This window comes from Diadema antillarum, unplaced genomic scaffold, assembly GCF_040938485.1.
Source record: "Diadema antillarum isolate AM-2024a unplaced genomic scaffold, OU_Dant_1.0 seq00000672_RagTag, whole genome shotgun sequence".
NCBI lineage: Eukaryota > Metazoa > Echinodermata > Echinoidea > Diadematoida > Diadematidae > Diadema > Diadema antillarum.
Genome location: NW_027271579.1, coordinates 341,335 through 357,530, shown reverse-complemented (window position 1 = coordinate 357,530; position 16,196 = coordinate 341,335). Strand labels below are relative to the sequence as shown.

Sequence of the window (16,196 nt, the reverse complement as noted above, 5' to 3'; positions counted from 1 at the left end):
AAAGACAAAACATCAGCTTTCTGAGTCATAAAATAATCTTTAATTTTTAAGAATATAGAATTTACAAAACATCTAATGAACATCATTTTTAGTCACTGCAGAGTGATATAATTCAGGAATCTGCAAATATAGATTTCTATGTATGCAAGAATACACAATATCAATTGGAGAGTTTTATCCCAAAATTGTCTAAGCGCCATTTTTAAACAGTTTAAAGTAAGTCCATCATTGCATAGAACAAAACTAAACTTTTCCAGTAATACCTCTTTTGTAATATAACAACGAATATTCTATACAGATAGAAGTTATGCTTACAAATATCCTGTTTTTTCTTATGGTTTTCTTTATTTTTTAGCAGCTTTAATCACAAATATCTCAATTTAACAAGAATGGACTCCGCTCATTTTGTGTTAAAACCCTTCAATTACAATCAAGTAGATACATAGATTGTAAGCACTCATTGCTACTTTCCCAAGTACGCCAATAGATATGCCCTTTGTTACCAAAACTGCAAAATGGGGCAGGATCGATTCATACAGTATAAAATTGAAGGCAATTCCTGTGTAAATGACTGTTATTATGAATAAGACTGTAGAACATGACATACCGTGTAGTTACATAAATTATCGAGAGTTCCTGACGTAACCAGTAATTTGATGTCAAAGCCTTTCATCACATGAATTTATATGTTTGTTTTGGAGTTTGTTTTGTTTTTCAACACAACAACAGCACAGACAAGAGCTGTCTGTTAAAGATAAGTCTTAATCCACATTACATCACCACACAGCCATACCAGGTGTAACATACATGTGCTGTCTAATTCGCAACAAATCAATCAAGGTAGATCTAGTTAGAGCAAAATCAAAAGCACTCTCGTGCTTTCATTAATGATGTGTATTGTTAAAAAAAACCATCTAAGTTTTAAAGTGCAGTCTGATTCAGCTTGAAATGATGATAATGTGACACCACTATTAGAAAGACAACCAAGTATAATAGTGCCATCTCCTTCAGCTCATAATGATGATAATTCACATATCCCTTCACAGTTGTATACATTTCAAAGATAATACAATGTATGTAAAAGTAAGAAATCTGGTCAATGGCTACACAAAATTGATCATGGCATTGCTCATGTGCATTGACCAAAAAAACGTTTGTGCATTTACAGAATATTCCTTTATAACAAAAAAATGATGACCAAAAGGTGCTTAACCACAAAATGATGCTCACAGTGCCATATTTTAAGAGAGAAAATAGTTAAAGTGAAGTATGCATTGTGGTCGGACAGATTGCCTCACCTGATTGTGTGAAAATTTTGGTATAGTGTATGGCTGTACCATATACAGCTGATTTCAGACCAAAGAGAGAACAATGTTGCATGGTTTTATCAACATAATATTGTCATCTTTTTTTTTGGCAGACATCAGTTGTAGATCTAGTAGGGTCTAGACCTACAGAATTTCAAGTAGATTGAGTGGTCTATTTGTTATAACAATTTCTAATCGTGCATGTTTATTGATGCACCAGTACCAGACTATAGAACTCCACATAATAAATTATCCCTTGTGCAGTTCTGTTTCATCTCGACCTGCAGTGTAGGTGAAATAAATCGGCACTTGGGAAGATATCTTATTTGTCACTTTATAATCCAGTATGACGGATGATAGAGCATAACATGCATTTACTGTATAATAATGGATTCACTGTGCTATATTATGAAATGATAGCTTTCTCATCCTCCCTTGTAATCTCATTCTCATCCTCTTCAGGGGCAACATAGCGAGTTGGAGCAACCTCAAAGAGCATCTGGAAGAACACGGTGATGTGCTCTGGGGGAAAAAACAAAAACAAAGATTATAAAAATAAGTTTAAGCATGGGTGACCTCTCATTCTCAATCATTGCACATCAACTCATTTTTGTGTGCATGTTGGATTACTATATCAATTCAATTCATTGTTTTTAGCAGGTTTTGATAGATTGATAGATTTTTCAGGCAATATTTCAGGTTTGATCCAGGTGTCTAAGAGGAATATGTTGCAAATCTGCAGCAAATGTAAATCAATCTTCATCCATTTTAACATTCTTCTACTAATGCAAATCTGTAGGGCCTATATAAGCTTTGTATATGTGTACGTGTGGGGCCTTCTGTTAGCAAAACTGAACTGCAATATACAGAGTGTGAGTATGATCTCAGGATATTTCAGCAAACATCCATTCAAACTGACATGACAGTGACAAGCTGAATTCCTATGAATGTACGCTCTTCAAGACTTAAAACCCTTGCAAACACAGATTGCACAATACCATTTCATGAACAACTGAAAGCACATTATCTGATTTCAGTATAAAAGAAGTTGAAAGTAATTGTGTTGTTTTTGTTGAAATGTATGGTTAGAGTGGGAGATTGGACATAGGCCTAAATTACTGTCTATTATCAGAGATTATTTGCACTGCACTGCTAATGCAGGTAATGTTATGCAAAAACGTACTCATCAGCGTAATAAATATGATGTACGTTAACTCAGAAGGAGCCTCAGTAAATTGTTACAAGAGGAAGAAAGAAAGAAAGATAAAAAAAGAGAGAAATACAGACGTGGGTAATGAGTCAGAGTATACTGAAGAGATAAAAGGTGGGAAAAAATGTGAGAGAGGAAGAAAGCCTTGCTAAATCTGTATGAATATCACGACTGAAAACAAAAGGATTACATTCCTATAAAATCTATAAATGCAAGACATATAAACATGAAAATGTATCCTATTGTTTTGCACTAAGAAGCATACACTAAATTATACACTCACTCATGAAACTGAGTTCCTTCTTGTAGTACACAAAGGGAATATAAAAGATAAGACCCGACAAGATGAACAGAAAAGCGTAGAGAAATTCAAGGGCAGGTTCCTCAATGATGGGTGCGATGATCAGGTAGATCGAGGCAATCAGAACAATGATGGGTAGGATAAGAGGAACCTAAAAATCACACAAACAGGAAACATTCAACAAAATCAATGCAAATTTAGAATGTCAATCATGCACACGTTAAATTTTAGCATGTGTAGACTGGAAAATTCTCCAGAAAATTGTTTATTTTCTTGAAGCATATCTTCAACCATTCTACAAGGACAGAGATTTGGCATCTCCTCTATTTGGGAATGATAAATGATTATGATTGTAGTGCCAAAATGTTATTACATACTGAAAATAGAGTGTAGACAGTATTCACAAAGGACAGCCTCCTCCATATGCCTGCAACCACTGTTATACCAAATGGCCCTTTATCACTACCTCTGCACTGCCAGACAACATCTCATAAGCTTGCATAAAGAGAGATAGCATATGTCAATCAGTTTGTCCAAGACCAGATGCACTGAGCATCACTTAACCTCTCAAGAGTCAAGAACCTTTATATTGAAATGTTCTTCATGAAAGTGTCAAATTGAAATAGTCCATGATTTCTTCATGAATGCAACTCTTTATTCAAATGTAATATGGGTGCAGTATGGCCTGTGAATTTGACAGAAAGTGCACTAGACATAGTCAATATCATTTTGTTCTATGTCTCATCAACATTGTCAACTAAAACAACAAATACTAGATGAGCTCCCACATTACAAATGTGGCAAACCATAACCAGGTGATGGTGATTGCAAAACTGTGGTGAGAAGAGTACCTTGATAGGCCTCTTCCACTCGGGGTGCTTGTACCGGAGATAAAGCAAGGCAGAAACTGTCATCCCATAGAACATCCAGGCGGCAAAGCTGAAGTAGTTCACGAGGGTGTCAAAGTCACTTGGTATCAGCATGGCAATGGCCAGAATAGACTGAGGAATAACAAATGGCATGACACATAGTCTATTATCAGCAAAATATTGTGCGAGACAGACTTTTAGCCTTTCAAATGTCACCATACTTTGGTCCTAGAACTTTACTAGGACCTCAAAAACTGATAGCATATACACCTTTTATTGACAACAGCTACCATGGCAACAGATAGGCACCAAGTATTTCACTGAGAATGCTGAAGTTACTGCTGTGATAATGAAAAAGATTGCCAGTGTCTTTCTGAAACAGGTTCTAAATTGCCCTTTACCCATGCATATTACTTGAGTAATCAAATGAACAGCAGAACCATTTATGTTTGGTTTGTTACAAAACTGACTATATGATTTTTATGACTTTTAATATCTACTTACACCTAAATTAAAGTTTCTGCAATTCACGTCTGCTCTGATATTCTTAAACGTACTATACGAAGCATTCAAACAGTATAAGATGCAAGACAACAGAGATTCCAATTTTTGATTCACTACTGGTAGATTTGGCAGAAATACATACATAATAAAACAATAACAAAAACACTTATAAATAGATATGAGATCAGTTTCAAAATTTATGGACCCTAGAGAGAATGGGATTACAGCATCCAATGTGTAAATTGTTGTGGCCAGTCTGTGCAAAGAGGATCTAAGAGCAAGGTACTCACGGTGAATATCATTGCAGGAAATGGAGTCAAGCGCTTCACGTGTATCATGGACAGCACCTCTATCATGTGACCTTCTCTGGCAGCAACATACGTTAATCTGTCAAATAAATGGTCAGTGGTCATCATGAATGCATGTAGAAAATCTGTCTGAATATACAACAAAATGCCAATAGTTCTTAGGTACATGGGTGTAGCGATGCCATGCAGGCTATATGATAGCATTATTATAAACATAAATTTGCAGAGATCATATATACACCTTCCTACCTATGCAGATATATACATTCAGTACAAGTTTGCTGTCACTATTAATGCTAGTATAACTCTCTTCTATCTTATGTCACGATGATAATGATGATATCTCAGTAGCTGATGCCAACACAACCATGGCAGACTGAAAACCCTTTTCCACTAAAGATGATATCTACTGAGAAATCAGGTTGGTTTACTTTACTAACTTTGGAAATGATGTTTTATCATGCAAGCACACCATACGAATGCCAAACAGACTGACCATGTGATATTAAGTCGACGATGACACTTGGGATAGTTTTCAAGCACAAATTAGTACCATGAGTTCTTAAAACCAGGCCAATGTAAAATACTTATAGAGAGTTTTTATTGTCATATTCTGTAATGCATAGAAGACTTATGTAGGCCTTGTGACTCACTCTCACTAATGGAAACAAAAAAGGAATTGGTGTCCCTTCAGAATTCATTTACATTTTTGCAAAAGAACAAAATCACACTTACATTCCTCTTCGTGGTAAAGAGACTAAGAATAACATGCAATGCACACATCAGATAATGAATCTGGAGAAAAATGACCCAACTACAACGTGTTGGAAGCAATAATGTGAATGTATATTGCTTGAGCTAGCAAAGGACAGCTTTTTTCATTAATGTATAAAATGTAATGCATGACATGATTCCTTATCTTGTTTTGTTTTAAACTATTTCTTCCCTTTGATTTTTCTTTGGTAGAAACTTTACCTGCCAGCAGTGAAGACGGTGCCATTAGCAGACCCATAAGTGGAGCAACACACAAAGAATGGAATGAGCCATGACATGAAACCAAACTTTCGATCACCAAACGTCTGGGTGACATAGGTCACCATGCAATAGGGGATGAGAATGAAAATATGCATATATATATTTCATTCTAAATAAATACAGAATTGTGACTGATGACCACGAAAAACTGATATCTAAATTGCTTAAAGAACAGGAAAAGATGGAATGTCTATGCAGGTAAATGATAAAGGTATCGACATGATTCTCAAACTCATTTTCTTGGGTGGTGCATATACCCTGGCTTGCCATTTTCCATTTACTTTTTTGTCTTCATAAAGTTCGAAATTACATAAAATAAACAGACATTCTCTTTCCTCACAAGGAAGTCTTATATATCACAGAACGTTCCCTACGATATAATATTATCAAATACATACATGCACACACAAAAACACACACACATTATATTATAGTGCTTTTGATGAAAGTTTGGGTGATGCAAAGAATGTTCACACAATTTGAGCAAAAGTATGATTTTATATGAAAAGTAAAATCAGTGGACATTCAAAGCTTTTACAGAAGCTATGACTTGCTTTATGCAATGACTAAAAGGCATGTTAGTGACTCAGGTCTAAAAACAAAAGAAACAGAAGTTGTGTTGGGTATTGAGATGTAAACATAAAGTTTAGTAGTATACTTGTGAGCATGTGGAAATGAGTGTTGAATAACATGCTAGGCAATATTTTCACCCACAGAGTGCAAAAGGGAATGCTGACATGAACTAACAAGGGAAAAAATTATATTCTTCCAAGCATTATGTTTGAAACATGATGATTGTAAATACAGGTAATGCATGTATACATGTGAATATATTCCAAAGATATATAATCATGCAAATGTATACGAATCATCAAACATATGTTAGTTATACTCATTTAGTTGCAGGCTGACATAAAGGAATCTAACTTCCCACATGGCTGTGATACATGAATGGTTATTTGATCTACAACCCTTTAGCTATGAATTATATACAGATAAATAAAACACAATGAAATGCATATGAATCGTAATAATACTTTACACTCTATTTCCTTACAAATCAATATTTTAAATGTAGCTTATCCTATCAATGTAGTGGTCAGAAAATGAGTTTTAGCTCATTTTTACAAGGCACTTAATAAGCAGGCCACTACGTCACTCACAGCAAATTTTGCAAAAATGCTATTATTAACTAAAAATATTATTAACTACTACAGACGCCCATTTGTCATGAGCAGACATATAAGTAAAAGAAAAGTGCTCAATAAAAGCAGAGCACAGATTCCATTCCATGGCAATTTCAAGATGCTAATAGTTAATTTACTCACAGATCATCTATTCATCATGTGGAAGAAATATTATCATCTAAACATCAACCATTTTCAAAATGAGTTGTATCTGAAATTGAATTGTTATTCAAAGTTATTTGAACAGTTCTCACACTGTTAGAAGCTCAACAAGTTCCATGTAGCAAAATATGTCATAACTAAGAATATTGCACATGTTACACAGCACCCTTGCAAAACCAACAACTTTGGAGTGTCAAAAAATATTTACAGCTTCTTTTGTGCAAGTATACCCATATAGGAAATCAGTGACTGCTTTGCCATGGAGAAAAGAAGAACATGAACCAAAAAAAAAATCACAATTTAATGATGAAAAGTTATCAACTGATACGATCCAAAAAGAATACAGAATAATACACAAGAGAGTATGCTACAAATGCCATATTGTCACAACCAAACACAAAAATCTAGAGTTTGAATCTGATTGGGACATCAACGTCTCTCAAAACGAGCACTTCATGTCTTTACTAAAATAACATGGGATGGAAGTTAATTGGATTTGTTACATAAAATATCACGAGCTCAATGTACATGAAATGTATAAGCTAAATTTTCTATTTGATAGAAGCACAGATTATGTAATGATACAACAGAGGGAAGAATGTTTGGAATATAAATGATAGCACAAACAACTCTCTGTCAAGGAACATAGTGAATTCACTACTCCTGCTGAAAAAGGAAAAAATGCTTAGGACTATTGCCAAATATGAAGAATGAAACTAGATTGCAGTTCAAATAATTGTAAGTATCTAAAATCATGCTTAGGGGCAAATTTAATTACAGCGTAAAGAAGTCTCAGAATTTAAGATAAGTTTTAAGGATACAAACCCTGAATTTGTATTTACTCCCTCCCAAGGGATTTATCATCAAATTTACATACAAATCATCAATATCAGACTAGTCCAGATCTCCTCCACTACACTATAACATCATTGAACATTATAGTGTGATTATGCTATAAGCATCCCCACTGGATTGAGGACTATCATATCCTTACTTCTAAACACTGAAAGTGTGCCATTTATCACATAATTGCATATAGGGGAGAGTTTAATTCACACCATGTGCAAGAAAACCTGGTAATGGTTATAATATAAGTAGTAGGCATTGGTTTTATGTAACATTTCACTCAATGTTCCAGTTCAAAAACTTTTGTTTTTTGTTGTGGTTGTTATTTTGCTACAGTAATTTTTTCAGTCTCAAGATTATTGCAAATTGTATTTCTGATCAGTTACATCTACGAGGACTCCCTCTGACCCGTCACAATTAAGACCCTTTATATAATATATAAAGATGGGTTTTAACCTTTGCAGGAATATTGGATATGATCATGCATACAAGGCAAAGTGTACGATGAAAAATATTGCTGCACAATACTTCTAATGTATACATCATAATACACCACTTCAAAATCAGGTGATACTATGGGAGAAAGACTTACTTTCAGTTTTATCCCCAATCAGAAAGATATGATTTGAATACAAACTCAGACAAATTCATAAATTTCAGTGAGGTCTGTTGATGATGGCTTGGTGAAAACTGAATCAGTGGATATGAAATAGGCATGAAATTGATTCTTTAACAATTTGGTTTGCTTTTCTTTTTCTTTTAGTTTAGACTTAAATTCTACCTTCCAGTGGCAAACAAACTCCCATTGGCTGCCCCAAATGTTGAGCAGGCTACAAAGAATGGTATGCACCATGCCATGACTCCCAATGTACGATCAGCAAAAGTCTACAAGCAAAAGCAAAGAGAAAGGCTTTTGACAGTGAGGCTAATTTTCTTAAATTTTTTCTGAAGGAAACAAAAATCCAAATGTACATGTGGATCAAATGAAAGCAGCAATATTAATTAAAGGTTCAGTTTACCTTTGGGAGTAGTGATTTCAAAAATGATCAAGATATCACATTTGATGCATATGTGTAGGTCTGATGTATCACAAAACATCCTACCATATAAAGTTTTCGCAATAAAGCCTAAAATATAAAGAAATACGAGTGTTTTTCTCAATAAACCGTAACTGTAGACGGCTTAGTCTGGAAACATTTTTATTATAACTATTGTTCACACTTTGTGTATTTAACAACACTAAACCCCGATTACATGGATTGAAATTTTTACAGTGGTTGTTTCTATCCCTAACTCACATTTTAGAACTATTTTAAAGCATTATTGCTGGTTTTTGTTTTGTCTGCAGATGGTAAATTATGCCTTTAAAAGTAAAACACATCAAAGAAAGTTTGAAGAAAACTGGACAATCAATAAAAAGTTATGAATTCTTAACATTCCAGTACCTTCATCGTTGGATAACAAGACTACCACAGTCCATGACATTATTATGGGCAACAATAAAGAAAATCTGCACTCCAGATACAGTCAGACCGCAGCACGTATGCTAATGAGCCGATCTGGCAAGATTTATTCAGCACTCTCGTTGACAATCTTTGCGTTCAAAAGATGTCTCGTCGTGCAAGATTTTGCGAGAGTTTGACAGGGCTATGGTTTTCACAGTGTAGCGACTTGTACATACATTCGTCATGGCTACAAGTCAGAATAAATTGTTCTGCAGACTTTGATCTTTATTTTGATACTAAATTTGTGTATAATATCAGATCTTATCATGACGAATTTGCGTGAATTTTACCTGCTTTTCATGGAAGATTTTGTCGTCTACAGTCATTTAAAAAACTGTTGTTTCTGACTTTGGCTTTTTCGTAGAGAGGAAGCTTAGATACTCACCATATATTGGAGTCAAGGAGACGCAAACATGATTTATACCCCTACTAGTTTTTCTATTTGAAATGTCTGTAAAATTCACTCCTAAGCCAGAATTATGCTCCACACAAAGCGTACAGTGGCGCGAAAGAGCTCTCTCATTGGACAATGCTTGCATCCAGCACTTGAACTAGGCTTGAACTACACGCGTGCCAAGAAACCGCAAGTGGCATCAAACCGTTATGTAGCAGCGTAATGACGTAATGCAAGCGCTGAATGCAAGCGCTGTCCAATGAGAGAGCTTACTCTTGAGATTGCACGGTTTCAAGCTGATCAGAACTGACATCGATGCATATTTTACTGGTGCCTGACCGGTTTAAGCAACAAATTGTCAAGATATTTACATGGATAGAAAGATTAAGAGATAGACTACCAAATAATGCATTTTCATTGAGATGCAAAGTGAATTTGGTATTCTTTTGACGTCTTGAACGTGTACTGCACGAATTACTTTTTTCATCAGTTTTCAAGGTCAAATTACGCTATGATATTTTCCATTTACAATAATTTGAGTAACATGTGATGATAGTTTACATACTTTCCTTGAATTTTATACCAAATTTGTGAATATAAGGTGTATTTTTGTTGCCGAAAGCCAAAGGACAAAATCCCCTTACTCAGCTCATTAGTATGCAAGCCTCGAGCGGGGCTTGCATACGAGTTGAATAAATACGAGCGAATTATCGGGTGCTGCGGTCTGACTGAGATAATTCCATAAATTTTATTGATCATAAAAAGTATACATTCCATCAACTTGTTACTGCAATATGTTAAGGTTCACATTAGTCCACCTGCTGTCTCAAAGAGGTAAGCAAAGTAGTGTTCTTTCACTATGATAGAAGAGTCACATAATGTTGTTTTCTAAAATATTTTCATTTAATTGTTGATCATAATGATGTTATGAACCTTAGTAGTCTTCTTATCCAGCAACAGCCCAAAAACTTGAGATATTCATGACTTTTGAATCAATTGTCCAATTTTCCTGAAACTTCCAATGATGTGTTCTACACCATTGCTGCTTTCACTCAATCCACATTTACGTTTGGATTTTAATTTCCCTTAATATGGCATTGACATTACCACAGCTACAAGGTTGGACAATAATTCTGCATCATAGCATTTTGAGACAGTGGTCCTGAAAGGGTCAAAGGGGAAACAGGAAGAGTTGTCCAGTTAGTAATGTCCATCGATAGCCAATCATATTTAATCACAGCTACATATGCCTCGAAACACTGAAGGGAAGGGAAAGAAGCATTTAGGAAAGGTTATGCATACCAGAAGGGAATCTACATAAGGCAACTACTTTCTATAAATTCTTAATTAGGACTGTTATGAGAACAGAAAGCTACAAGAGTTAGCAAAATACAAAACATAACAAAACAAAAAAGGTCTGATAAGCAAACCAAACCATATGTACTGAACTCTGTCAATCAGCTTTTAAAATTTTTCTTTCACTATCTCTCACACTAGCTAATATGGAAAAGCAGGTTTTGCTAACATTTTTGCAAATATTAAAAAAGCTGGTTAGAATACACTCACAAAAGATTAATAAATACTCTTAATAGATGTATACAATCAACAGTGACATGGCATTCATTGTCACAGACTGAACAAATCTAAAGAATTCTACATCCAGAAACAAGCAGCAGTACAAAGGTGTTTTGCTGTAGAAAAGACATTGCCATGGCAACACCATATATACCTTCCTGCTGTAAACATGGTACCATGATTGGAACCAAAGGTGGAACAGGCCACAGATAGAGGTACCAGCCACGACACACTGCCCAAGGTACGGTCTGCAAATGTCTTATCCCAAGCACATACAAATACATGTTAATTCATACTCGTGCTTGCAGCCGGTGCATACATTATAAGGAAAACGTAACTGCTAACTTGTGGGAAAAACACAAGCTAACAAATTCTCTATACCAGGCGTTACTAGCTATACCCTTAAAACAATGAAGAGTAAGGCTCGGAGGATGCAATTGAAGGATGAGTAAAGTAATTCCACTTTGATCTTGAATCAAAAAGCCAAAAGTTCTGCAATTAAGATTGGAATTATTAAGGCAGAATTTGATGGGAGGATATTATTGCTGTAAAATGACATATGAAACTCATCAAAACTGGGTGTTCCTACCATACTAATATAAGTGATAAACATCCCAGCCTTGAGATTATGACTTTAACAGAGAGAGGGAGAGAGAGGGGGGGGGGGGGTGGTTGACGTCAGGGTCAATTGAAGTCCTGTGCCTGACTATCATGGGAACACAAAAAATTGATATCAAATCCATAAGAAAAATAACTGCTTTGAAAGAATTACAAGACTACCCTGATACATTGCATACTCCTAAATGATTACATTCTGTTCATAATCATTTACAAGTACCAATACTATACTGCTGACTATTCAGAAGAATTCCTCATAGTATTTGTTTTCTTGTCACATTTCCATGCACCTCATGACTTAAAAATGCAAAAAGACAGATTCTTATTCTTGAAACACAAAATCAGGCGATTACACAATATAAGGATGATCGATATCATCATCATCATGACAAGAGATTTAGTGTACTCTTTTTTTTATACAAGGAATACATACCGGTAATCTATTACAGGCTTAGCTTTGATTATGCAATTTTACCATTGACTTTAATTTTTGCATTATGGAAGAGAACAAAAGGGATCATAAATAATACACAAATACACTTTGCCCTGAGAGTTTCTGATTAAGACTATGGGCAGAGGTGACTCCAAAGTAGTACAGTACTCTCCGCATAATCGGGTATAGGCTCGGGCAGAGCGTTTCTTACCCGATTAAGCGGAGTACCCGATTACCAGAAGAACATGTCTCATTCACAATTGACACACACAACGTGTATCTACATGCATTGTACACTGCACCAAACACCACTGTATGCTTAACACGTGTGCTTGCACTGCACATTATACATACCTTACATTTGCTCAGTCACGAGCACTAATTTACACTCTTTTTATGGACAAAAATATGTCTTCAGAAAACTTTGTCGTTTAACGTATAGACTCCTCGCTAACACGCAGGTGTTTTCCGAAATGAACACATCTCTTTGCGTGCACTAGTCACGTAGAACGTCGGGTTACTTTTTGAGAAGTGACTGGGGAAAAGCAAAATTATGCATGGAGCTGGTGCATGGCCTGATTTTTGTTTTAAACTTCTCTTATGATGAATGTTGTTGCGGAGCAAGGGAGGAGCGCAAGTGTGTTCAACTCCTGTCTGTCTATGCAATTGTGAGTGCCCAGCTACATGTGCAATGGCAAGTCGGTACGTGTTCATGTGTTTTCATGTTTAATCACTCCCCAAATGGTGGGTCTTCTTTGCAAATTAAGCAGAGAATGTGATTAGCCATGGAAAATTTGACATGCATGAATCCTTAAAGTGTTAGGCCAATATCTGCGATAAAATGTGGGTAAAAATGAGATTAGAAGAATATTATTTACCCATTTATGCGGAGAGGCAACCCGATTATCAGGTAATTTTATTGTGCATTGGAACTGACCTTGACATAACTACCCAATTAAACGGAGTACCCGTTTAAGCGATACCCAATTACGCGGAGAGTACTGTACTATTCAAGGATGGGTGCAGCCCCGAAGTAAATCTCCAGTACTTTTGGAGGCACTGAGGCCTGTGGTTGTAACCAGATACTCAAAATTAGGCAGAGCAAACTTGTTTCATAGTTGGGATAAAAAAAAATCAAACAAAAGAAAGGGAATCATGAGCTGAGGTCTGTGGTGGATGCGATGTTGTGAAGGATTCCTACAGTTACCATAAAGCAGGGCACAGTGCCACAATTGCGTTGTGCAATTTTACAAAGTGACTGTAGCAAGCAGCATGCAATGTCAGAATTGTCAGAATTTCTTTGTGATGTTACAATTGCTTTGTAACTTCATTACCTCCTCCAGGAGGTGAACCCTATGGGCGGTGGAGGTGATGTTTTTGGTTCTGTATGTTTGTTTGTTTGTCTGTCTGTGTACAATATAACTCAAGAACAAACGAATGAATTAAAAAAAAAAAAAACCTGTTGGGTACCGTGTTCAAAATGAACTGAGAAAGAAACGATTGAATTTATGGGTCATGAGGACAATGATCTAAGGTCATAGGGGTCATTATCGCAAGAACATAAAAGAACTTTAAATTCCCAATTACTAAAGATTAGATGATTGGTTTTCACCAAACTTGCAGACTGGGTTCAAAATAAATTAAGAATTAAGAAACAAATTAATGTAGGGGTTGTGAGGTCAAAGGTCAAAGGTCAAAGGTCATAGGGTAAAAAATGACATCTATATAAGCTTGATCTCTCAACTCTAGAATGGATTATCAGATCTTTCACAAAACTTGCGGGACCTGTGTTTATAATAAAGTAAGAAAGAAATTATTTAATTTTGGGGTCATGAGTTTAAAGGTCAAAGTTCATAAGGGTTAACAAAAAATAAGCTTAGTCTCCTGATAACTCTAGAACAGACGATCAGATTTCCACCAAACTTGCAGGATGTCTTCATATCCAAATAAGAAAGTTAAACAATTAATTATTTTGGCATCATGAGGTCGAAGGTCAAAGGACCGTAAAAGACATAAAACAGGTTTACACAATGGCTGATCAGATTTTCACCAAATGTATGGTGTAGATGTCCCTATACCTCTGTGCTTGTGTTGAAGATACGTGTACTGCCTATGAAATGGCGATATTTAATCATGCAACTTTCACAATGACAGAAGCAACACATTAGCGTCATAATGAAGCCCATACCACAACCATGATTACAATGACAGTATGTGACAGATGACAGCATTTGAATAAGTACACTGCACATGGCAATTTAAATGTCTGTTGCTACAAATATGATTGTACCTTCCTCCAGTAAATAAAGTGCCATTAGCTGCCCCATATGTTGATAGTGCTACAGAAAAGGGCATCAACCACGCCATTGGTCCCAAGGTTCTGTCCCCGAATGTCTTGTGAAAAATTCAGCACAAGAAAGTTGTAACTTTACAAACATCCACTTGGAACTTGCGTGCATGCATGGTTCTTTCATGTGAAAGCATGGCAAACGCCAAGTGTCTCACCTGCACATCGAATTTGTGAGCATAGTGTTGTACCTTTGACCTTTGACCTTGTTAGACTTCACCAATATTCAAACTTGACCGACATCTTTATGTTATGTACCTATGGTGTGAGCTTGGTGGTCATAGCTCATGAAAGGCTGTGGAGCATAATTTTGAGAGCACACCAAAATATTGTAAATAGGGCCAGTACATATATCAGGGAAAGTTCATTGACCTTTTGACCATTGACTATGTCAGATTTTACCAATATTTGAACTTGACTGGCACCTTTAGGTGATATACCCATAATGTGACTTTCGTGGTCATAGCTCAAAACTGTGAAAAATTTTTGAGTGTACACTACACTATATGAGTACATTGCTCATCAGATAAAATTAATTGGTCAACCTTTTGGGAGAATTTGTGACACATCAGGAAAGTTTTGAAAACCCCAGTAAAGGTTTGTTATCAAACATTATTTGGAGAACATGGCACAATCAAGTTCTGACTATATGTGAAATGTTCTATAAAATACTTGATGAAAACGCATACAGAAAAAAAGAAACTAAAACTTCAACTGGCAAGAAAATTGAACATGAAAAAAAGCTCAAGTTTAATTGTTATAAGTCTGTGGGGATGGTACTCAACATTTTCAGAGAAATATACGGCAAGAAATGTATATCCTTAAAGCTTAATTTATGATGCAATACTAGATTCATTGCACACACATATGGTGACTTGAATATGTAATTATGAACAAAACAAAAAGTTAGTTTGACATTGTTCTTTCTTCCCGTTGATCTCCCCCCTATAAACAACAAAACAAAACAAAACAAATCAAAACAAAACAAAACAAAACAAAACAAAACAAAATAAAACAAAACAAAACAAAACCTGGGCTTCAAACGCAATGTATATCACAAGAGGAGTGTCATAAAGTATGCATGCTACTAAAGGGCTTTTTACACTTGTAAATTTTTGCTTAGCCCCGGACCAACGGTGGGGCTAAGGGGGGGCCTTAGCCCCACCGTTGGTACGGGACTATCCTTAGCCCACTTTCTGTTTACACTCATTTTTGCCAAAGTGGGCTAGCCCCACCGATAGTACGGTACTATCTGGCCCTGCAAAATAGCAGGGGTTAGCACCGCAATTGCGGTGCTAGCACCGCAATTGCGGTGCCAAGCAAGTGAGTGTAAACAGAACGAAAAAATAATCCTGGGCTAAGCGACGGAGACGAAGTCCGACCTTCACTGACCAATCAGAAACGAGGTAATCAAGTGCTGCCGGTGCGTGCGTGTACGTGTACAGTACACAGCGTAATTATGAATATTCATGTGGTTTGGAAAGTCCGGGGCTAAGAAATACAAGTGTAAAAAGGTCAGTTTTCTCCTTAGCCCCGGACAAGAGATAGTACGGGACTAATTGGCGAGTGTAAAAAGCTGAAAAAATTGGTACGGG

At 36.0% G+C, this 16,196-nt stretch overlaps 1 protein-coding gene across 1 annotated transcript in view; it reads right to left on the bottom strand.

The window, feature by feature from the left end:
• Nucleotides 1-1,713: 1,713 nt before the first annotated feature.
• Nucleotides 1,714-16,196, bottom strand: part of LOC139736873 (b(0,+)-type amino acid transporter 1-like) — a 36,511-nt gene continuing 22,028 nt past the window's right edge. Inside the window, exons 8-12 of the mRNA XM_071647535.1 lie at nt 14,545-14,648; nt 4,482-4,578; nt 3,670-3,819; nt 2,801-2,969; nt 1,714-1,829 (exon numbers count right to left, since the gene is read on the bottom strand). Coding sequence (XP_071503636.1) covers nt 1,714-1,829; nt 2,801-2,969; nt 3,670-3,819; nt 4,482-4,578; nt 14,545-14,648 — 636 coding nt within the window. The remainder of the gene's footprint in view (nt 1,830-2,800; nt 2,970-3,669; nt 3,820-4,481; nt 4,579-14,544; nt 14,649-16,196) is intronic.